This window comes from Chanodichthys erythropterus, chromosome 12, assembly GCF_024489055.1.
Source record: "Chanodichthys erythropterus isolate Z2021 chromosome 12, ASM2448905v1, whole genome shotgun sequence".
Lineage (NCBI taxonomy): Eukaryota > Metazoa > Chordata > Actinopteri > Cypriniformes > Xenocyprididae > Chanodichthys > Chanodichthys erythropterus.
In genome coordinates, this window is record NC_090232.1 from 42,832,876 (window position 1) to 42,855,494 (window position 22,619).

Consider the following 22,619-nt stretch of genomic DNA (forward strand, 5'->3'; position numbering starts at 1 on the left):
CCTCCGAAGAGACGCGCATTTAGGTCTGCGCATGCGCATTAACTTGATCCAGCCTGAAAAATACTTTCTTTTTTTTTTGTCATGATTCGAGCGTTTAGAAACTAAATTTATGAGCCGGTTGTTGTTAGATTTTATTGGTGATTTCAAATATGAAATTTAATCGTAAGGTTGGCGAACAGTTTTGGAGAATTTGATGTTTCTCCATTCAAAGAGATTGCATGATGTCCAGGATGCCCGAGAGGCGTTTCAAAGATGGCCGCCGAGTGAAATGACTTGTCTTAAAGGGACTTTGCCTTCACTTCTGGTAAATAATACTTACATTTAAAAAAAAAATATCAACATTTACTCTAATGCTTTTAGCCATTTAACAAGTGTTTAACATTTATTTTATAATATTAATGTATATAAATCAAGTACATACTGTGCAAGTACAGGTACACTTTAAGGCAAGCTAGCAAACAAACTTTGCTCCGACTTACTTTTCTTCACTATTTATTCCTGTTCTTTTTGACTGCCACTAGCAGTTCAGAAATTACACACGGCACTTGAACAAAGCAAACCAAAAAAAGGACACAAGAGTGACTGAAATAGCTTTTTAATATTTAAAATGTAAACACATACATTGTAACAGAAAATAATGGCCATGGTGGGACATCTGAAATTGCAGATTAATCTTTTGTTAAACACAAAACATCCTGGTTGTGAATTTTAAATATCAAGACCAGTTTAACATTGACTGTTATAAAGTGCTTCAGTTTTGGACCAAAGACAATACTTTTTTCCTTCTTCTTCCACTAATGTGCAGCAGGGATTGTTGCTTAATTTCTGAGCGTGTTTGACTAAAGAGCACCTCATGGATTTGGAAATTAAACTCAACTGGTAGCACCTCATTGCTTTTGGTCACTTCAGTTCACGCTGTAGGCGAACAACAACGGTGCCATGGAGAGCATTGGTCGAGATCGTAAAAGTGGTATACTACAGAAAACTAAAGCATTTACACAGAATAAAGGGGCACATCCTGAGTAATTAACTCCTGTACCAACGGCCTACGAATGTCATTTCCATAAAAAGATGTAGCTCTTGTTTTTTAAGGCCCTATTGTACAAGGAAACTCTTGTTTCAAATCACACGGTGTAGACAACAACAGAAATGTAACATTTAGTAGCCTGTTGAGGGCCACTAGCATAATATCCAACACCGACAACTTGTTTGCTTTATAATACGTTCATTTGGAAATATTTTAAACCACTTGACCTGTTTTGGCACAGACATGATTTGCTTCTGTACAGTTTCACAATATGAACTTGCCTCCGTTTTGAACACAAAAACAATAATGGATCTCCCAGTGAAGTCCCACCAAAATCTCCTCGAGATCATCCGTAGATACCCACACAAAAAATACTTCAGGATAACGAAGCTAGAACATGCTTGAGCTTACAATGGTGTCCTAAACACGGCATCCATGTAAAGCATGCAATGACCTTCCAATGTCATCCTCTCCGTCTTTACAGTAGACGCGAAATCCATTCTAGCTAAGATGACAGTGTGTGCTCCACGCTCCTGGTGTCGTTTCTAGTCCATTAGCGGAGTGTTGTTTCAAGGCACCACACTTTCAAATACTTAGTGAAACATTGCACGTCGTTGCATCAAAATATCTTTTGAGTATAGTTTTAAAATGCATATCTAAAAAATAAAGTACAAAGACCAAGAAGAGTTGCTGAAATGCAAAGCTTGAATCCTGTACTAAACGAGGAGATGAATTCGGCCCTGAATTAGACATCTCGTTGGCAGTGTCTGATTGATGTTTTCGATAGAAACTCCGCAGACGTCTTGTCAATCAAATATTCACCGCTAGTGGAGCGAACAGCTTCAAGTTTCCCTGCGTTCACCGTGACGGAGCAACGAGCACCAGGCTCAGCCTCGCTGTCGTTGGCGTTTTACTTGAATTTCTTTCTCTTTTTTTTGCATTGATTTGCATTGGTTTGTTTCAGAAGTGTGTTTCAGGTCCAGTGCCCGCATGTGAGCACACACACAGCTGAAATACAACAAAAAACTAAAAAGTAGTACAAAAACAAATGACACACTAGTCCCACAAAGGTGGATTTTTGAATGGCTGATCACACCACTGACTCTTTGGCCTTCTGGTCTATGAGGAAGGCGTTCAGTTGAGAAATGTCCACAACGGCATCGTTTTTGTGAATGGAAATGTCTTTCAAGTGGTCCTCATCTGTTTGGTCCTTGGCAAAATTAACAAATACCTGAAATGAGAACACAAAAATATAAGTCACAATGAATTTTCAATTGGTTTTTATTTTTTTATTTTGGGGCATTTCATTTCTTTGCAAACTTCTGTTTTTGTTCTCTGGTTTACATGTTTAAAAGTTTGGGGTTTCCGAAATAATTTTCTTATGTCCACCAAGGCTGCATTTATTTGATCAAAAATACATCATTACTCCAGTCTTCGGTGTCACATGATCCTTCAGAAATCATTCTAATATGATGATTTGATACTGAAGAAACAGTTGATGCTTCATGTTTTTGTGGAAACTGTGATACTTTTTTCAACAGCATTTTTCTGAACTTTGTAACATTATAAATGTCACTTCTGAGAAATGTAAGGCATCTTTGCTGAATAAAAGTATTAGGGTGCTTTCACACAGGTAGTTTAGTTCGAAACGGAGCACGGTTCGCATGAAAAATTGGTAATGTGAAAGCTGTCATGCGGACCCGGGAGCGCACCAGGTTTACCGAGATTACCTATGCTTTGAGTTCGGATGCACTGGAACTGTGGTGCGGTTCACATGAATGTGAAAGCAACTCAGACTCCCAAGGTGAAAAAAGTACATTTCTATAATGTACTTAAAGTGCTCTATTTGCGAACTAATTTTGTACTTAATATACTAAAAAATCTTCTTTAGTACTTCTTAAGATAATCTTAAGAACATCTAAGCGTACTCAACTGTGCTATTTTGAGACAGCATGAAATATGAACTAAAATGTGCTTTTAATATACTACCTCTGTTTTTAAAAAATATATTTAGTTATCACTCATAGTACACTATGGGTTCAAATGTACTATAAGTGGTATCTAAATACATTTTTTAAATAGACTTTGGAATAGTTTTTTACTAGGAGTTGTCAACAAATAATTTTGCAATTCGTGTACTGCAAAAGTGCTGTTTTTTTATCTATATGGCATCAAACATCTTGAAGCGTTCTTACTTGGTCTAAAGTGGTCTGCGTGACAGAGTAGTCCTCGATGTGGAGCTGCTCTTTGTTCTTGGAGAGGATGTTGAATATGCGAGCGAGGGAGGTCAGCGACGAGGGCAGCTGGTATTGCAGCATGTTCCTGTGCTTCTCCTTCAGGGTGCTGCCCGGCAGCTCCCGCTCGATGAACTCCATCACCGGCTCCAGCTGCGGATTGGCTCCGGCCACCCGCAGGATGATGGTGTACCCGTCACCAAACCTGGAGCAGGAGCAAAGGGGTCAGTAAACCCATTCAAAAGAATCGATTCTCCAGAATGAATCAAAATTCTGTTGTCAGGTAACTTCCAAACCTGTTCTTTAAGTGCTGCACACTGCCCAGGCACCGGAACCTGCCGTTCACCATGATGGCCATACGAGTGCAGAGAGCTTCACACTCCTCCATACTGCAGAAGAAACAGAAAAGTCCTGTGAACAAGTCTTTGATAAACAACATTATGCCTTTTAGGGCTGGGTACCCCAAATGCTTCTCTTCCTCTCTCACCTGTGCGAGGTCAGAACGACCGAGCGTCCCTCTTTAATGATGCTGAGGATGCAGTTCCACAGGGCTCGCCGGGCTTTGGGGTCCATCCCAGTGGTGGGTTCGTCCTGTAACAACAGCGACAGCCAGGTTAACCATCGCCCACAAATTCAGCAGGAAACAAGCAGAACACCATAAAGAGAGGGAAGAGCGTGATCATGTTTCCTGATTCTGACTGATGGGCACCAGAAAAGTGGAGCGCTGCACTGCCTTGTTAGAACTGCTGAGTGTAACCTGGTTCCTTGGGAATTAAACACTTCATAGCGTATTAAAAATGTGGCAAGAGCCAAAGGCCGCGTGGGTATCGCTTTTGTTCCGGGAAAAAGAGTTGTGCCAAGCGGCCAATCTGAGGACTGTTACACAACTGCACTGATCTAAACTGGAATGAATGTCAAAAGATCTTTTCTTGAAATGCAGATGACCTATATACACCCATATGCAAGGTTTTTTGGGCTTTTTAGAGAAAGAAAATGACTTTTTGGTTGGTAATGTGGTGTATTATGACTGTTTGAATTCAGGGTTTGCTCTGGCTTTGCTCCAATTTGATGGTTCATACTCTTGGCAGCCAAAAATTCACCTCACAAACAAAAAACATAATTATGATTGTTTTATATGAAGAGCTGTTTTTTTTAAATGTTAATCATATTTAGCTTTTATTTTTATTTTATTTAGCTTTATATATTTTGCTATACTTCAATCACTTTGCACAACTGCATACTTTTTTTTCCTTCCTTTTAAATGCTGCTAATATTATTTTTTATTTTATTTAGTTTTTATATATTTCGATACACTATAATAACTAGGTGCAATTGCACATTTTGATTCCTTTTAAATGATTTTGTTTACATTTTTATTTATTTTGCTATATTTTCTATGCACAATTGCATAGTTGCATTTGCATTTTATTATGCATTTGCAGTTTGTGCATTTTATTATTTGCATGTAGCATAGTTTTTCATCATCAATACAGACCTATGACATATTTTTGGTGTATGATGCACTAGTTGAAAAACACTGTGCAGTTAATAAACTACCCAACTTTGAGTTTGTTTAAACCACTCACCAAGAACACCACTGGTGGTCCTCCAATGAGCGCCATAGCGGTGGAAAGCTTCCTCATGTTTCCACCGCTGTAGCTTCCTGCCGCTTTGTCTACATACTTCATCAGACCCAGTTTACGAATGCCCCAATCCGCCACCTGCGACGAACAAACAACCAATCAGATCTCTCGATAATCAGCTGCAGCGCAATACACAATACTTCGACTTTCCCTCTCAGCTAAAAACTGACCTCGCACACTTCTTTCTCGGGGACGCCCCGCAGGATGGCGTAAAACTCCAGGTGTTCTCGGCCAGTCAGCAGGTCGTTGATGGCATCAAACTGTGGACAGTAGCCCATATTCTGATGCACTTCATCAATCTCTGTCAGCACGCTGCAGAAAACAAGCCAAGATATTGGTATTATTATATAAAGTGTCACTTAAACACATTTTTGAAATGTTATGTAAATTCTATGCATGATGGAAACAATGTTAGCATTATTTGTTACGAAAATAGTATGTCGACAACCTCAAAATCACAAAAAATATTAATATTATTCGAAACCATTAAATTAGTAGTATGATGTTTTAATTTATTTACCTTTTTCCTGCCAAGTAGGCCTCTCCACTAGTGATAACTGAATCTCCTGTGAGCATCTTGAAGGTGCTTGTCTTTCCAGCTCCATTCACACCGAGCAACCCAAAACACTGATGAAAGAACATAATATCATCTAAACCCCATTCGCCATCGGTTTATTGTAATCATACACGACCAGCCTAACTAAACTAAAAACAGTTCTTTATTTACTAAGAAGACAGACAGATGATCTCACCTCTCCTGGTGGGATTCCCACACACAGTCTGTCTACAGCTGGCTTCTGCTTCCTCTTATACACCTGCAGAATGAGCAATATTATTATATTATTATTTTAACTAAACAACAATACTGATGCAATAATTATTATGTGACAAAAGCTAGCTTGAGCCACCTATATATGTGTATAGATAGATAGAATTACATATATAATTACAATTTTGATTATTTAACATAAAATAACTAGAAATTGCACTAAAACTGCAGCTAAAAATAGTGTGAGATGTTGCTCACCTTGGTGAGCTGTTTGAGCTCCAGAATATCAGTATGTCCTCCTCCACCCAGAATCCTCTGCCTCTCTCTGGCCACATCCTCATCCTCCTCTCCGATGGGCTTCAGCTTAGTGCTAACCGGCCTATTAATAACAAAACAGAACATTTATTTTTCATGCATTAAAACATATATTTAAAATTGCATGGCACAGTGAGGGTATAAAAGTATTGTTACCTAGCCTTGATGCAGAAACGGTACTGGATAAGGACAGTGATGCAGAAGAAAATCACGCCCTCTATGGCCATGGCAAAGAGATTCTTGCCCACCATGTCCCACGCAAGAGGAGAGCGGAATCGATTCTCACCTGAAAACATTCAGAAACATCATGTCAGAAGAAGCAGATCCAGAATTTATGCACAACTGATTTAATGTGTTGCATGTGCAATAATGGCAAAATACTCTAAGAAGTATAAAATACGCAGTACACACAAATAATGAGTTGAACTTTTTCAATTGACAATTTTCAGTCATTGTTTAATTAGAATAAACTGTTTTATCAATACATTTCACTATTGAATAAATTATATTTTTTTTAAATGTTTTTCCCCCCCACTCAGCTCATAGTAATGCATTGTAGGACAACCTTCTCAGCGAAGGATACACTGCTGTAGGCGGCTTACTAGGTTTTGGAAATGAGCCAAGGTATACAAACTCAATTTCGTTTCATTCGACCCTGATTTCTTTCTTAGAATGACATTTTGTTCATATTTGAGCAGCTGTGATCCTTATGCTTTTCCATGGAAATGATCCAGGACATGTTATGTCCACAACAAGATGTCACTTTGACCTTGGCCCCAAACCAAACCAACACAACATCAGCAATTATTTAAACAACATCTGGGGTGAAACACTTTCAGCTCCGTTAAACCACAAGCTAACAAAAAATGTTCAAAGGATGTTTTTCTAACATTCCCATTAAGTAATGAAAATGTTATTTCTGAATGTTCTCTTTCAACATTCAAAAAGCAAATTTTTTCTTAAATGTTTTAAATACTTGTTTTTGTTATGCGAATGTTCAATTGATCATTTTGCAAACATTATGGGAATTGTTACTTTTAAATGTTTTCTGAACATTCTGAAACAACATTTAACATCTAACATTTAAAAAACGTTACAACAAAAATGTTTCTGAAAAAAAACATTCCATGAACGATGTTTATGTGATAATGTTTAGAGAACATGGTAGCACTTCATTTTACAGTTCTGTTTCGCATGTACATTCTATGTACTTATTATAGCAATTACAATAACTGGGTTATATAGAGAAACATACCCCTAACCTAACCTTAACCCATGTAGTTACATTATATTAACAGTAATTTCTCGGGTAAGTACACATACTGTAAAATAAATGTAACCGAGAACATTATTAAAGACCAGATAACTTTGAATGAACATTCTATTAGAGTTCAGAAAGAACCTTGCCAGAACGTTCTGAGAACGTTTTCTGTTAGCTGGGCCAACATCTGTTCGGTTAGTGCAGCAATTCTAAAAGGATATTCTAAAAAGATTTTAAAAAATAATTTGGATTTGATTGGTTCACTTGAATAATGTATTTGTGAGAATTGTACACACCAAATCTCTCCAGGGCGTCAGCCATAGCTTGGTTCTTCACCATGTCAATGAGACCTCTGCCCAGACAGAAGTGAGGGAAGATCAGGAACACGTTCTTCAAGATGTTGTTGATGCCTCCAATCTCCTGAAATAAAAAAGAGAAGAAACGTCCACAGTTAGTTTAGGGCTTCTTTTGAAGGGTGCTGAACTATTGTCATCACAAATTAGATTGCATTAGTTATAAGATATATAAATCAAGCACAGGTTAGAAATATAAACTTACATTGCTGCCGAAAAGCTCCAGGACAAATGTGGATACGCTGCCATTTATCCCAATGAGGATGTTAACGCTGGTCAAAACCACATATGCTGTACTGGGAATCTTAAAGAAGAATGATGCCGGGTACATCAGGGGTGTTATGGACCACCTAGATGGAAACAAAGAAATGGACAAAGCTTTCATATTAGTGACATATTTTTGGAGATGTAACACGTCTATTAAAATCTGACACTACTATTCAAAGGCTACATTCATTTGATAAAAAAAATAAGATTATTACAATTTATAATAATAATTTATTCCTGTGATCAAAGCTGAATTTTCAGCATCATTACTCCAGACTTCAGTGTCACATGATCATTCAGAAATCATTCTAATATGATGATTTGAGCATCTCTAATTTATCTGTAATTTTTTGATGAAAAGAATATTTTGTAACATTATACATGTCATTTTTGATCAACTGAATGCATTAATATCTTTCAAAGAAAAATCCTTACTGAAATCAAACTTTTCAACAGTAGTGTATAGTAGATAGTAAGGCAATTTGAGGCCCATCTTACCCATAGAGCAACAGCAGGAGGGCAAGAACAGGAAGATTGGTAGAAGACACATAGGCCTCTTGTTGGAAACAGACGAAGATAATGATGACAAGGGTCGCCGGGACAATGTAGTTGCACTAAAATATAAAGATGCAATCAGTCAAAAGCCATGTTAATAGATATTGACACATTCAGAGTAAGATTTTACCATTTTACATTACAACACGCTCACCATGTCCCAAACAAAGTTGGCTAGCCAGTAGAGGAAGGGCTGCACTCCACTGATGAACTGCATGTGTTTGGCTTTATTCACTCTCTCCTGGATGAGGAACACCACAAAGCTAGCCGGGACGAAGGACATGGCGAATATGACGCAGATGGACACCAGCACGTCGACTGAGGTTGTCATTCTGGGAAGTCGATGGGATCAAAGGTCAGATATTAAGACTGTTCAGGTACATGGATTTGAGTGTGTGAACTGCTGTCATGGTTACTTACAGCGCCACCTGTGAGAGCTGCTCTTTGGTGAGGTTGAGCGGATGGTTGAAAGCTTTGAAGCCGAATTTGGACCGCTCCTGGCCGGGGGGCAGATTAGCACGCAGGACGGCATTGTTCATGACACTGAGGAACGATCCAATACTGTGCCAGCCCTTATTATTGAACCAGATCTGGAATAGGACACAATCATGTCACTCTTCTTGCTCTTATAGTGCAACAAAAGCCCTTAAAGCTCCTTGACATTGTGCAATCAGTGTTTATGAGCTCCGGCATAATAATAGACTGTAACTTCGGCCTGCAGTGTGTCAGTCTCTAACACACTCAACCTCTTGGATTTTTTGCTATAAAATATATTCATATACATAGTTGTTGTAAATTATTTACGTACTTGTAGTTCTTTATTATATATCTAAAAGTCTACAAACGTAATAATGACAAGAAATACATGTGTGTGTGTGTGTGTGTGTGTGTGTGTGTGTGTGTGTGTGTGTGTGTGTGTATATATATATATTTTTTTTTTAATCTATATAATCTTACAATAACTATATATCAAAAACAATTCAATTGTTGTTCCTGTTATTTATGCATTTGTAGTTCTTTATATATTTAATTGTAGTTCTTAAGTTTTTTAATTACTAATATCATATATATATATATATATATATATATATATATATATATATATATATATATATATATATATATATATATATACAGCTATGGAAAAAATTAAGAGACCACTTAACATTGATTTCTGATCTTGGAGTGGTCTCTTAATTTTTTCCATAGCTGTATATATTATCAATAATATTAGTCATTACAAAACATAAAATAAGGACATAAATACCTTACAATAAAAATTTATATAACAGAACCTTAAGTTTAGCCGATTTTCTATTGGACAATAACTAAAGCTGTGCATAAATACTGTTAATACTGTTAACAATGTATTAAAACTCCAGTAATTCTATTCAGAAATTAATCATGCCAAGACACATTTACACAATCAAGCACTTGAATATATTATAATATGAATTATATATATATATATATATATATATATATATATATATATATTCCTAACATGTATAAACCTTACTCATCTGTGTCTGTATACATCCAGCCAGAATGCAGTGTACACACCTTTACATTGTTCTTGGTATCAAGACCTTGGATAAAAGTGGACAGGCTTCCCAGAAAGCGGTCAGCTGCTGTACCCTATGGGTTGCAAAACAAAGACAGGGTTAAGGCAGGTAAATCCCAAACATTGTGCAACAACTGCCTCCAAGTTTATGAGCCATAGCTGATGTTCAAACATCGTAAACTTGAGACATACCGTTTGAAGACTGAAGCGGTTACGAATATGAGCGATGGCATCGGCGACCTCATCGCCATCGGGGAGGGCTTGTGAGCTTCTGGCACCCAATGAGAATCCACCATATCTGTAAGACAGCCAGTGAGAAAGAGAGTTGAGGTCCAGATCTTCCACTGCATTATTCTTATTTTCCTCATCAATAACAAATCTGAAGTGATAGGCATACCTGAATTCGTTGACCCAGAGTTTGTTCTTCAAGCTGAACAGACAAAGCAAGACAGAGTTAAAGCGTTGCCATGCAGGAACTTCAAGCAAGTCTTTACTTCTGGGTTTGTTTAACTCACCTTTTCCCAATAATCTGTGCATAGGTTTTCACCAAGTAGTCAGAAATGTTTCTGCCAGTCAGATTCTGCAAAGTTTCAGCAGCAGTGACTTTAATCTAAGGAAAAGCAGAAGACAAAGCCAATGAACACATTGTTGTGCTGTCATTGAAACATATCATAAAAAATAATAGTTCTATTGAAGAAGTACAATATTTGGTAAATATGTCTACCTGAGGGGGTGGCAGACCTCCTGCTCCTGGCGGACACTCCGGAAGCATCTTTTTCCTTCCTTCACAACTGCACTCGCACAGAGGCGATGGGTTTTCCATACTCCAGTTCCCTTTTAGGAAAATGTCCTGAACGGTCTCGGGAATCTCTGGAACCACCCACTCTCCATCTTTAATCGGACATGATTTGCTACTATTTCACAAAAATGAATAAATAATAATTATTAATAAAAATATATTCAAATTGCACTTGCACTAAAACAATTTTTCTCAAAATCCACAAATTTCAAACTTTTTAAACTTTTTGGATAGTCAAATTTGTATACCTCTATATATAAACAACTGGAATAAAGAACAGGGATTTTAATTATAGGAATTTTCAAAGTCGATTGTCAATAAAATTAAAGACCCAATTAAACAGAAGCATCTTCTACACTTAAAAAGTGGATAGCTGCTTTTTACTTGATTTAAACAAACCAAAAATAAAATTTTTGACTTGAATAAACCCAGTTCATTTAGATGTTATAATAATTTTTTTGGTTACCGTTTTTTTCTAGTGTAAATTGTGAATGTAATGATGCTTTTAAAAGCTGCTCTTTTTAATGTGGACAACAGCAAAGCGATATGAGGAAAAGGTTTGAGGACTCACACATCGTTCTGCTGATCTGTGCATTGCTCGTTGTAAGCTGGACTGTCCATTAGAGCTTCAAGTAACCCGTTTGTATGCCTGTCCTCAGGTGCATCATTGCTGTAGTGAGAAAGCAATTAATAGACTCTCAAAGAATCATGGGAATTAAATCACAGACAGTGTGTGGGTGGTAGTGTGTACCTGAAGAAGGAGAACTGCTCCTCATACATGCTGGGCTCCAGAGCGAGACTAGGATACTTTCCAAAAGGAGGGACAATGAGACTGAAGACAAGAGCGATGCACACGAACACGGCAGGAAGCACGATCTGGAATGATGTGTTTTTTTAAGGACATCATTAGGAATTGCAAACAGACAACACAGGAAAATCTTAATATAAAATATTACATGAATAACATACCTGAGCAAAGAAACCTTTCCGGGAACGTCGGGCATACAGGAAGCGTTTCCAGAGCAAAGCCACAAACTGCTGTCTCTTCAGACTCCAGCCCTTCACCTGGTACGAACCTTTACCATCAGCGCCGCCCAACCAGTCCGTCTCACGTGATTCTGCAGGTCCACCAAAAGAGAAAAGGTTACAATTTATTGTTTTCCATATGACATTTCCATGTAACAAGGAATATGATTGTATTTTCATTCATATGCATCAGTATAACAATATATAGCAATAATATTTATCTATTTACAATATCGTCCAAAGGTTTAGCAGCAGATTTTTATATTAGAATGATTTCTGAAGGTTCATGTGACACTGAAGATGCTGAAAATTCAGGAGAATAAATTACAGTTTACAATATATTTGAATAGAAAACAGTTATTTGAAATTTTAATAATATTTAATAATATTATTGTTTTGATCATATTAATGCAGCCTTGGTGAACATAATTTCTTTTAAAAACATAAAAAAAAATCTTAATTATTCCACAATTTATTCAGTAGTGCAGATAAATTAATGACTGAATTGGTTTTAAATTGATTCATTGATACAGAAATTTTGATCAAACTCCAAATTAAACTTTGCAAATATTCACAACAATTATAAAATATTATAAATATCAAAATATAGTAAATATTCAGTAAGCTCTAGACAGCTCTTCACATCAACTGGCTTTATCTAATCTTGAACACATGAGATGAAGGTTCAGAAATCAAAAAATATTCAAAATAAGTGGGATGGATGAAGGATGGATAAAGTAAGTACCTGGATCACCTTCAGAGTCATTAAAATCAAAGTCGTCTTCAGTAAAAGGCTTCAGGCAGCTCTGATGGTCACCAAAAGCGTGTCTGCGGTTCCTTCGTGCAGGTAGAGTTCCATCTGATCGACGACATAAAACATAGTAACTCACGTGTTTATCGATATCCATGTACTACACTATTGGATTACATCTAGATTTGACAACAATGAAAGAAAAATGAGTTGTTTTACCTGACACTTCAGCATCAACACCGCTGTCTTCTGCCACTTTGAGGAAAATCTGCTCAAAATAATCACAAACACAAATTAAGTATATTCACATTCTTGCATGGGATGAATGGAATTAAATAAAGAGATATTTCATTTATTCAGTAATGTTACCTCTTCCAGCGTGGTGTCAGAGATGCCATAGCTGGAAATGCCGAGGTCGGTGAGCCGGTCGTCGATCTCATGGAAGAGCTCAACAAACGCTCCGGCTTTGGCAGATTCGTAAGGCAGAACGTACATGATCTCGTGACCCATATCTTCAACTAGTCTGGCTGTAGGGACGTGCTTGAAAATCACATTGGAGATCAGGGAAACATCTGGAATATGGAAAGAAACAAGAGAGCATTCAAAACACATGTGTGATTAGAAACTAATACGAAATGAGGGTAAATAATGAAATAACTTTCATTTTTGGGTGAACTATCCCTTTAAAAGTTTATTAACTAAAGTTTATTAAGTTTTTGATCTTTATATTTTCAGTTTTCATTCATTTTCAGTAATCTGTGTAATTTCAGTGGTGCTTTTACCTTTTTAAATATTACTATTTAGTTTTAATTTATCTTCATTTCACTTTTATTTTTTAGATCAATTTTAGTTTTTATCTATTTTTGTTAGTAATTTTAGTGCTTCAGCTTAAACTTATTTCATTTAGTTGCCAAAGTGGCATTTCCAATTTTTTCTTTAACTTTTTAAGTTTAACTTTTTTTAAGTTTTTTTTTTTTCAGCTTTATTTCAAAAATCTGTTTAACCCTCTACGGTACGCAATATGATATCAATGGGGAAAAAATTATTTGTGTTGTTTTTCCTGCTTAAAATTGGACACTTAATGACAACAATATCAGGAACAATATCAATAAACATTTTCATAAATTTTTAATTTATTTAATTTTTATACGTTTGTTGCCTCGAGGAAACATTGTACCACAATGGAAAAAATTTAACATTTGGCATTTTCATGTAGAAAAAAAGAGAAAAAAAAGTGATATGTGCACATGTGCTGAAACAGGACACAAAATGGACCCCTGTTGGTTATGTTTTGGTCTTTTTTGCACTTTTATTGATAAGTATTTGAGTTATTCTGTCCTGAGATATGCTTGATCAATCAATTTGTGCTTTATTTTATTAAAAACAAACTAAAATAGACCATGTTGCCTGGAGGCAACACCGTACCATAGAGGGTTAATAGTTTTAGTTGTAGTTGATAGTGATGTGTCTGAAGCCAAATACCTTGGAAAGGCATGGATAATAATTATATTGCATTCTACGGAGCCCTTAAAAGGACACGATGAGGGAAAAAATATGAGATGTAAGGAAATTTCCTTTTGTGTTCGCTCCAAAACATTTGCATTTCCCCAAGAAAAAGCATTAACATATATTTTATCATTATTAAGTGTGTTATTCTTTATCTGTGTCTTTCCGAGTCAAGTATTTGGCTTTGGACACATCCCTAACGATAATAACCCAGCCATATACCTATGGTGGTGGTTTCGCTTTCATGGTCGCTGCCCAGCCCGGCATCAGAACTGCTCTCAGATACACTGTCCTCCTACAGAGACGAAGAAAATCACAAAATATGGCACCAAGAAAACTTCAGATAGGCTGAGTAATATAAATATGAAGATTACCCTCTCCACATCCGTCAAAATGCATATTAATCAGCTTCCCTACCTTCTTGAGACTTCCTTTAGAATAGGAGACGGTGCTGCTGGAAGTACGGCAGGAGCTTGCGGAGAGATCAAAGTCTTTCTTCACCATCGTCAGGTAGTATCCCGTTCCCAGCTGGGTCTTGAGGAACAGAGAGGAACCCACACAGCACAGCTTCCCATGGGAGATGATGGCAATACGATCCCCCAGGATATCAGCTTCGTCCATGTGGTGGGTGGACAGGATGATCGTGCGGCCTGAAGGTAAAACGATACGGCTTAATGGAATGTTTCAGGAAGAGAAACACGGCAATGTTGGCTTAGTCAAAATCCGCCTATACCTGGACGATACTTCAGCAGCAGATCCCAGATGCCACGGCGAGCGTAAGGATCAACTCCAGCAGTCGGTTCATCCAGGATCACAACCTTTGACCCTCCAACAAACGCCAGTGCTACTGATAACTTCCTCTGCATTCCTCCTATAAAGTACATAACCATTAATTTGCATAAAGGGAAACACTAAAAAATTATAAAAATGGTAGAGCAAAATCTCTGCTGTTGCATAATATCATTTCCATACCCGAGAGCTGGTTGCTACGCGATTTGCGTTTATGAGGCAGGCCGAGGTCCATCACAATCTGCTCCATCTCCGACTGCACCTTCTCCTCAGGCAAACCCTTCAGACGTGCATAAAACCAGATGTGTTCCTCCACGGTGAGCCTGGAACACATAAGAGAAGAATACAATCTGGATCTAGAGCTAGTAAGCGATTATTTTGGCATACACATTACAACTAAGCTTCTAAAATGTGTTTCTGGTGGCAACGTACATGCTGAAGAGGACGTTATGCTGCGGACACACGCCCAAGTTTTGACGTATAGCGCTCAGATCGGTGCGGATGTCTTTGCCCTGGATGTAAGCAGTGCCCGAGGTGGGTGGGAACAGGCCAGTGAGGATAGACCTAAGAAAGCAAAAAATATTGAGCTTATCTTATTACCAGCAGCATATTATTAGCATCAGATGCTGTTAAGATCTTGTGTTGAATTGTCTTACATGGTTGTGGTTTTTCCAGCGCCATTGTGACCCAGGAAGGAGGTGATCTGACCCTCATAAAAACCTAGAGTCAAACCATCCACTGCCAGTTTGCCATTGCTGTAGACCTTCACCAGGTTCTCGATGTAAACACCTGGATCCAGGTGGGCTGGTTCCTCTTCAATGCATACAGCTAGAAGATAAATCAAACGGCTTCTTTGAGTCTTTACACACAACATATCCTTCCCAGTACTGTCAAAATAATGAACTATATTTATAGTATGTTAGATTTTTGGTTTACCTTCAGCATTTTCTTTCTTGTTGGTCGGCGCTGCTGTAACCCAACCACATTTCTCTCCACACCAGTAGGACTTGGTGAAAGGGAAGTACCAGGGACGTGGGATGCCATATTGGCCTGTGAGAATGATGTTGTTACACCATGAGAAACTTCACAAAGCCACCCAATATCTTGCAAGCATGAATTACGTCTTCACCAAATGCCACTTACCTGGAAACACAGCTTCAATGTACCAGGTCATGATGGCGTACAGCACCGAGTCGAAGAGCATGAGCGAGATGGAAGTGGTGAGATTGTAGCTGTCCTCCTGCATGGGGCTGGAGAGCAGGTTACTCCACTGTATGCCCACACCCTGCTCCTCGAACAGAGCAAAGTACTCGCAGCCAAAGCCGAATGCCACCGGAGACAAGAGGCTCTGAGGAAAGAGAGACAGAGGCCTTCAATATGTCGTGTCAAATGGAGGTTTAAAATTTTGTAAATAATAACAATACTAAATAAAAAGTAAGATAAAAATAAATGAATAAAACTACATCTAACAGTACAGTATTATAATGAGTAAAAAATCTGCTTAATTTAACTGAATAGAAATTAATAATTTAATTAAAAAATTTTAAATAAATGTATTAAAATAAATTAGTAAATAAAAATTAGATTCAAATAAATAAATAAAAAATGCATTAAAGTAAATAAGTTAAGAACAATTAGGTTAAAATAAATAAGTCAATAAATAAAAAGAATATATTAAATAAATAATAAATAAATATGAGATAAAAATAGATAAAATAAATATAAACTACATTAAAATAAATAAGTAAATAAATAATACATCTAAGAGTACAGTAGTATAATGAGTAGAACATTTACTTAGAAAATAAATATTTAAATTTATTTATTTATCTGTTTGTTTGTTTATTAAAATAAGTAAATAATAGATTAAAATAAATAAAGAGAAAATTGTTAAAATAAGTCAATAAATAAACAATAATAAAAACATTTTATTAAATTAAATTAGTAAATAAATAAAAAGTACATAAATAAATACAAATTCTATTAAAATAAATACATAAATAAAAATTAGATTAAAATAAATAAATACAAATTACATTATAATGAATAAGTAAATAAATAATACATCACTACAGTATTATAATCAGTAAAAAAATAACTAAAATAAATATTTTCCAGATTTACACATCTTTATAATATTAATTTTTCACAGTATATATTGGGTCTTTATAGAAGAAACTATATAGATGCCTCGCATGAGGATGATCATATTTGGGGGTCCATGGCATCAAAAAATAATTAAAACCCCCTGGCATAGGGTCATTTCTAAGCAGATGAATAACATTCACATAATTCACACTCACCACTACTACTTTGGCACCAAAGCCCACGTAATCCTGCCAGGCCACGCACAGCACGTACGGAAGGTAGAGGGTGAAGTATATGATGCCCCCGCAGGCCGCGGCGAGGTTAGCGCGAGAGAAAAGCGTGCTGATCAAGAAACACTGCATGATGGTCACTACGGCAAAGGAGGCCAGGAACAAGTAGACTACGCCAGGGTCGCTGTACGGCAGGAGATTCCCCATCTGAGCAGACAATGACAAACAAAACCATGTTGAATTGTTGTTAGAGTGATATTTTTATAGACAAACTGAGCAATACGCACCTTCAGGATGAGCACCAGTAGGGCGGCGCTGATGAGCAGTGGTATGAGACTACTGATGAACCAGCTCAGCCACAAGATGCCATTATCCAAACCCATAATCCTCATGGTCTCCTTGAGCCGTGCTTCCTTCTCGTACACCACACCCTTGATGATGATGGCCACCGAGTACATCCAGGCCAGAGTCATGAACAGAGGCATGGAGCGGCTCATTACCCGCAGGAAACTAGGGCAGAGGAGACAGGATGGGTTACACCTTCAGCATGAACACAAATAACGGCTGTTCCAAAAGATGCCTCAATGGAAGCTTGTTTCCACCACTAAATAAAAAAAATTCTGACTTTTTTCTCAAAATTGCGAGATTTAAACCCGCAATTGCGAGTTATATAGTCAGAATTGTGAGATATAAAGTCGCAATTACCTTTTTAATTTTTTTATTTAGTGGCGGAAACAAGCTTCCATAAAAAACAGAATCATAATGCACTGAAATAAGCTCAGTGTAGTGAATAATTCACCATTCTTTTGACAATATTAGTCTTTTTATGATTATAGTATCACATTCTTTGGTTAGAAACCAAAGCTAATGCCAAACTCTACTGAAATCAAATGCATGGCACACCAAATTGGTCAATTATGAGGTTCCATTTCAGTTGGTATGATAACTTAGTAGTCGGCTGCCTATGAAATTAATAAAAATTGTATCAAAAATAAATAAAAATTTTAAATAAAATAAAATATTAAAATAAAAATAAATGAAATTAATAAAATATATAAACAAATAAATCAATAAACTATACATATTTAGAAGAATACATTTAAAAGAATAAATAAACAAACAAATAAATGCAAATAATAAAAAGATTTAAATAAATAATAAAAACAAATAATAAAAATTGATTATAATATATAAATAAATATATTTAAATAAAAATAATAAAAATATTTAAAATGTATTATTAAATAATAAAAATATGTTAATAAATAAATAAACAAACAAACAAATAAATAATACAGCTAACAATACTAAAAAATAATTTAAGGTATTAGGAACTAAATATTTTTCAAATAATATTTTATGCATATTTATGTAATTAGTTTTTCCACAGTATAAATTTGGTTTTTTGAAACCTGAACATGAATTCACAGAGTAATAATTTAATTTAAAGGCAGCAACATGATATTTCTTACACATCGTCCACATAGCAGGGATAAGGCATCTGCTGGATGTAAACTCCAGTTTTCTCCTTGCTGCCCGTCAGAGCTCGTATGATTCCGTGTTCAATCACATCCTGCAGGTAGGAGAAGCCGCCCCAGATGTACCGCAGATCCTCAAAGGGGTCCGCTCGAGGACCGGGATCCCAATATCTACAGCAAACACAAGCGTTAGCTCTCAATGACAAGTACAAATCCTGTGGATTTTCTCCATCCTGAAGCTGTATTCGTAGCATAATTAGAAAAACGTAGCTTATCATACCCGTCCTTGATCTTGTTGGTGCGCTCCACATTATCAATGTCCATGCGTATCTTGTAGTTGATGTTGGGCGGCAGATCAGACGTGTTGGACTGCATGTCAGGAAACACTATTCCAGCCCAGAACTTGCGATCATCCAGCAGACGCATGGACTTGTTTACCAAACGTTCTTCGTTAGCCACCGGCTCCAACTTATCCAAGTTCACACACTTTAGGGGAGGAAAATGAAAAGTTTATCAGAAAGAATTCAGAGACAGGTTGACCCAATGATTCTCAATTCTGATAATCAATAAATCACAAAATAATCAGTCAATCCAGCCGACTTTGAACTGAAATGACCTGTTTTGGTGGTTTTCTGTATAATTGATTTGTTACTGTAATTTAGTGGAGAACTGAGAACCGTTTCTTTCTGACAGGGCGACACACTGACCCAGAAAATTAGCAGAGATCACAAGACGCCCACATAATACTGCTGATGACTAGACGTAATCCATGCCCTTCAGTCAAGGCAAATATAATGAGATCAAGAGACTTTTAAGTCAACATTACAAATTCCTAGATGGATGAGTGGAGTTTGGTTTATGTAATGAAGACGGGCGTATATCCGCACCTCCATGAACCGAGAGATGGTTTGGATGGCTTGATCCGTCTCGTTGAACGCCTCTCTCCACGTGTAGGCTGTCCCATGAGGACGTGTGTCTTCTGAAGCCTTGGACAAGAAGCTGGACACATCCTCAACACGCCAGTCTGTCCCGCTCAGCTTGGCATTAAAGAAGCGAGCGCTAGCGTTGTTCTGGAGGAGGGTCTGTTTAGGAAAAGTGACATTCAGTTAATCGTTACATACAAAAACATTGCTTCTGGTACTATAAATTAGTGATAATTAATAATATTTTTTAAACATTTTATTACACAACTGTAGGTATACTTTATATCATAAAAATGTCTAAAATATTTGGAAAATATTTATTTATTTTCATTTATTTATTTTAATCTAGTGCATCAATAAATGTTCACAAAAAAAAAAACTAAATGTCAATAAAACTATATCTTTTTTATTATTATTGTATCACACACTTACACCCGTATACTATATACTGTTAAAAATTTGTATCATAAAGATTATAAAAATGTCTAAAATATTATTGTTAGATAATGTACTGTATTGTTAGATGTACTATTCATTTACTTATTTTAATCTAATTTTTATTTTTTAATTTATTTATTTTAATGTATTTTTTTTTAGCACGACCTTGCATGAAAGTCATGCACATAGAGTCAGCATTTTGTGCCTATGACAGTAAAACACCAATTGTAACACTTTTTCATTCATTTAGGCACAAATAGATCCTTAGAATACTCCAAAGGTTTGACGATCTCCACCAATAAGTATGCATCCTGCAGAGCACCACACGTTGTGTGCCATGTGAGTTCAGTAGTGAGGTTAAAATGCAGTACCGCTTACATCCAAAAGGTGGCAGTGAGAAATGCACAATTTGAGCTACTCCTAGCACAAAATCATGTGCTCAGAAGTGACTAACAGACTAACAGGAAGTGTCTTTTGTTTCAGGAGGGATATTAGTGTTCAGAAAGATGCATGTGTGTGTGTGACGCACCCGCACTAGGTCCATCTCCTCACTGTTCTCCATAAAGTTCCACAGTTTCGGTCTCATTTCTTCCCACATGCCCCCGAGGTCCCTGAGCACGCCGAGCTCTTGAAACGTCTTATTGACCTGACAGAAATAGAGATACAGTTAGGATGGTCCTCTAGACCCAGGCCTTTCAGCTGGAGGACTGTAAGGTACTGCTGGGGATTGATGGAATGATATATCATACAAAATACATAAAACACATTGTATATACTTCAGAAATTTGCTCAAATATGGACATAGTTGTCTGAATTTATATTTCTCGTGTTATTCAAAACCTTGATCTACAGGTTTCTGCTTTAATACTTAAAATTGTCTTTGTAGATGAATATAAATTGTGTCTACATATTATATGAAATTAAATTTAGAATTAATCATTTAAAAGTTTATTTTGAAATATTGTGCAGTAACAAGTGTCCAGAATACATACTTTTTTCGGGAAATTTATTAAATATTTTTGCATTTGTTATATTTTCATTAATTAAAATAAAATCTAAATAATATATAAAAAATTAGATGAATAACTCTAATTGAAAATTCAAAATGTTGACTTGGCAACTAATCGAACTAAAATAAGTTAAAGTTGAACTACTAAACTTAGTAGGAATAACACATAAATAAAAATAAACTAAAGCAAAAAATAAATATTTAAAAACAACTAAAGCACCTGACAAAATTACTAAAACTTAAAATAAATTAAAAAAAAATATAAAAAATCTGATTCAACACATTAATAAATACTATAATAGTATGTAATAGTGCTGTCACATCGTTAATCGCAATTAATTGCATCGAACATAAAAGGTTGTAAATGTGTAATATAAGTGTGTGTACACAAGCATATATATATATATATATATATATATATATATATATATATATATATATATATATATGTGTGTGTGTGTGATTAATAGCGATTAATCGATTTGACAGCACTAATATATAAATAATAATAATAAAATAACAGTTCTGGTGACTAGTGTCATCAAGACATGATCTGATGATTAGAATAAAATATTGAAAATAGAAATAATACAGAATGAGTATGTATTTCACAGAAACCTGGTCGACACTAGTTTAACATACAGTAATGAGCTTTTGTAATGCTCCTCAATGGCAGTGCTACTGATTAGTGTTCTCCTGACCTCGTGTATGATCTTCTGGGTGGCAGGAGTGTCTGGGGTGTACAAGATCTTTCCCATGAGCAGCGGCTTCAGAGCCCTCCAAATCATTCGCGATATGGGACTCGACTCTAGGCCCTTCATCACGTTGTTGCAGTAGGGCGCTAATATAGAGATGACAAGTTAGCGAGGTACATGACATATTTTTCATTTACGGGAAAAGAGAGAAATAGGAGTTCACTCACTAGAGGAGTTGTCGTAAGCAGAAACGGGCTCGCTGTCGTTGTCGTTGCCGTAGTTGCCAAACAGAGCCTTGTAGTTGTTATCCTCGTACCAGTTGAGGGACTTGATCTTCAGGCCTCCGCCCTCCGGGTGGCCACAGACGATGCGGGATACGGCCTGGTACATGTGGTTGGGGGACTGTGTGCTGTTGCCCGTCAGGTACTGGATCTCGTTGCGCATGTCCCGCCAGCTCTTCATACTCACAAGCTGAGAAACAATGAGACAAGCTTTGTCACTTAAGAGTCATTTTCAGTAAAAAAACTATATATTTTTTACACAAGTTTGGGGTCGATAAGTCTCTTCTGCTCACCAAGGCAGTAGTTATTTGATTAAAAATACAGTAATATTGTGACATATTATTACAATTTCAAACAAGATGAAATTGAAGGTTTTGAAGGCCATTCGGTTTATCAGAAAAATGCATCTTTCCTCACAACACAGCAGATTATCAAGTAAGTAAAGAGCTTGTCTAACGTCACAAAACGTTTGCTTATGCTAAGGACTTGTTTGAAACAAGTGACGGGAAAACAAACGCAAACATACAGGCACACCGGATGTCATATAATGACTGTGTTTATTCAGTTCTTTCAAAGTACGTCATTCATTGTTACAACTGCTTCAGGAAAGAGACTAAT

General features: G+C 36.5%; 1 protein-coding gene across 3 annotated transcripts in view; it reads right to left on the reverse strand.

Annotated features, from left to right (window-relative positions):
• Positions 1-579: 579 nt before the first annotated feature.
• The window catches only part of abca1a (ATP-binding cassette, sub-family A (ABC1), member 1A), a 39,309-nt gene continuing 17,269 nt past the window's right edge, over positions 580-22,619 (reverse strand). Inside the window, exons 9-50 of one of the 3 annotated variants that reach the window (XM_067403172.1) lie at positions 21,948-22,191; positions 21,727-21,866; positions 20,546-20,662; positions 19,543-19,737; positions 18,936-19,141; positions 18,650-18,826; positions 17,465-17,687; positions 17,163-17,384; positions 16,003-16,207; positions 15,796-15,909; positions 15,516-15,687; positions 15,292-15,423; positions 15,043-15,182; positions 14,804-14,941; positions 14,488-14,720; positions 14,293-14,365; positions 12,934-13,136; positions 12,784-12,832; positions 12,568-12,672; positions 11,757-11,905; positions 11,539-11,663; positions 11,359-11,457; positions 10,713-10,902; positions 10,504-10,598; positions 10,386-10,418; positions 10,181-10,286; positions 9,988-10,062; positions 8,845-9,014; positions 8,579-8,756; positions 8,368-8,483; positions 7,808-7,952; positions 7,546-7,669; positions 6,145-6,274; positions 5,932-6,052; positions 5,657-5,719; positions 5,425-5,531; positions 5,075-5,216; positions 4,848-4,982; positions 3,749-3,852; positions 3,558-3,650; positions 3,223-3,466; positions 580-2,258 (exon numbers count right to left, since the gene is read on the reverse strand). In XM_067403172.1, coding sequence (XP_067259273.1) covers positions 2,118-2,258; positions 3,223-3,466; positions 3,558-3,650; positions 3,749-3,852; positions 4,848-4,982; positions 5,075-5,216; positions 5,425-5,531; positions 5,657-5,719; positions 5,932-6,052; positions 6,145-6,274; positions 7,546-7,669; positions 7,808-7,952; positions 8,368-8,483; positions 8,579-8,756; positions 8,845-9,014; positions 9,988-10,062; positions 10,181-10,286; positions 10,386-10,418; positions 10,504-10,598; positions 10,713-10,902; positions 11,359-11,457; positions 11,539-11,663; positions 11,757-11,905; positions 12,568-12,672; positions 12,784-12,832; positions 12,934-13,136; positions 14,293-14,365; positions 14,488-14,720; positions 14,804-14,941; positions 15,043-15,182; positions 15,292-15,423; positions 15,516-15,687; positions 15,796-15,909; positions 16,003-16,207; positions 17,163-17,384; positions 17,465-17,687; positions 18,650-18,826; positions 18,936-19,141; positions 19,543-19,737; positions 20,546-20,662; positions 21,727-21,866; positions 21,948-22,191 — 5,973 coding nt within the window. In that variant the 3' untranslated portion in view covers positions 580-2,117. Of the gene's footprint in view, positions 2,259-3,222; positions 3,467-3,557; positions 3,651-3,748; positions 3,853-4,847; positions 4,983-5,074; positions 5,217-5,424; positions 5,532-5,656; positions 5,720-5,931; positions 6,053-6,144; positions 6,275-7,545; positions 7,670-7,807; positions 7,953-8,367; positions 8,484-8,578; positions 8,757-8,844; positions 9,015-9,987; positions 10,063-10,180; positions 10,287-10,385; positions 10,419-10,503; positions 10,599-10,712; positions 10,903-11,358; positions 11,458-11,538; positions 11,664-11,756; positions 11,916-12,556; positions 12,673-12,783; positions 12,833-12,933; positions 13,137-14,292; positions 14,366-14,487; positions 14,721-14,803; positions 14,942-15,042; positions 15,183-15,291; positions 15,424-15,515; positions 15,688-15,795; positions 15,910-16,002; positions 16,208-17,162; positions 17,385-17,464; positions 17,688-18,649; positions 18,827-18,935; positions 19,142-19,542; positions 19,738-20,545; positions 20,663-21,726; positions 21,867-21,947; positions 22,192-22,619 lie in introns of all 3 variants that reach the window. The other 2 variants (XM_067403170.1, XM_067403171.1) reach the window with 2 other exon arrangements.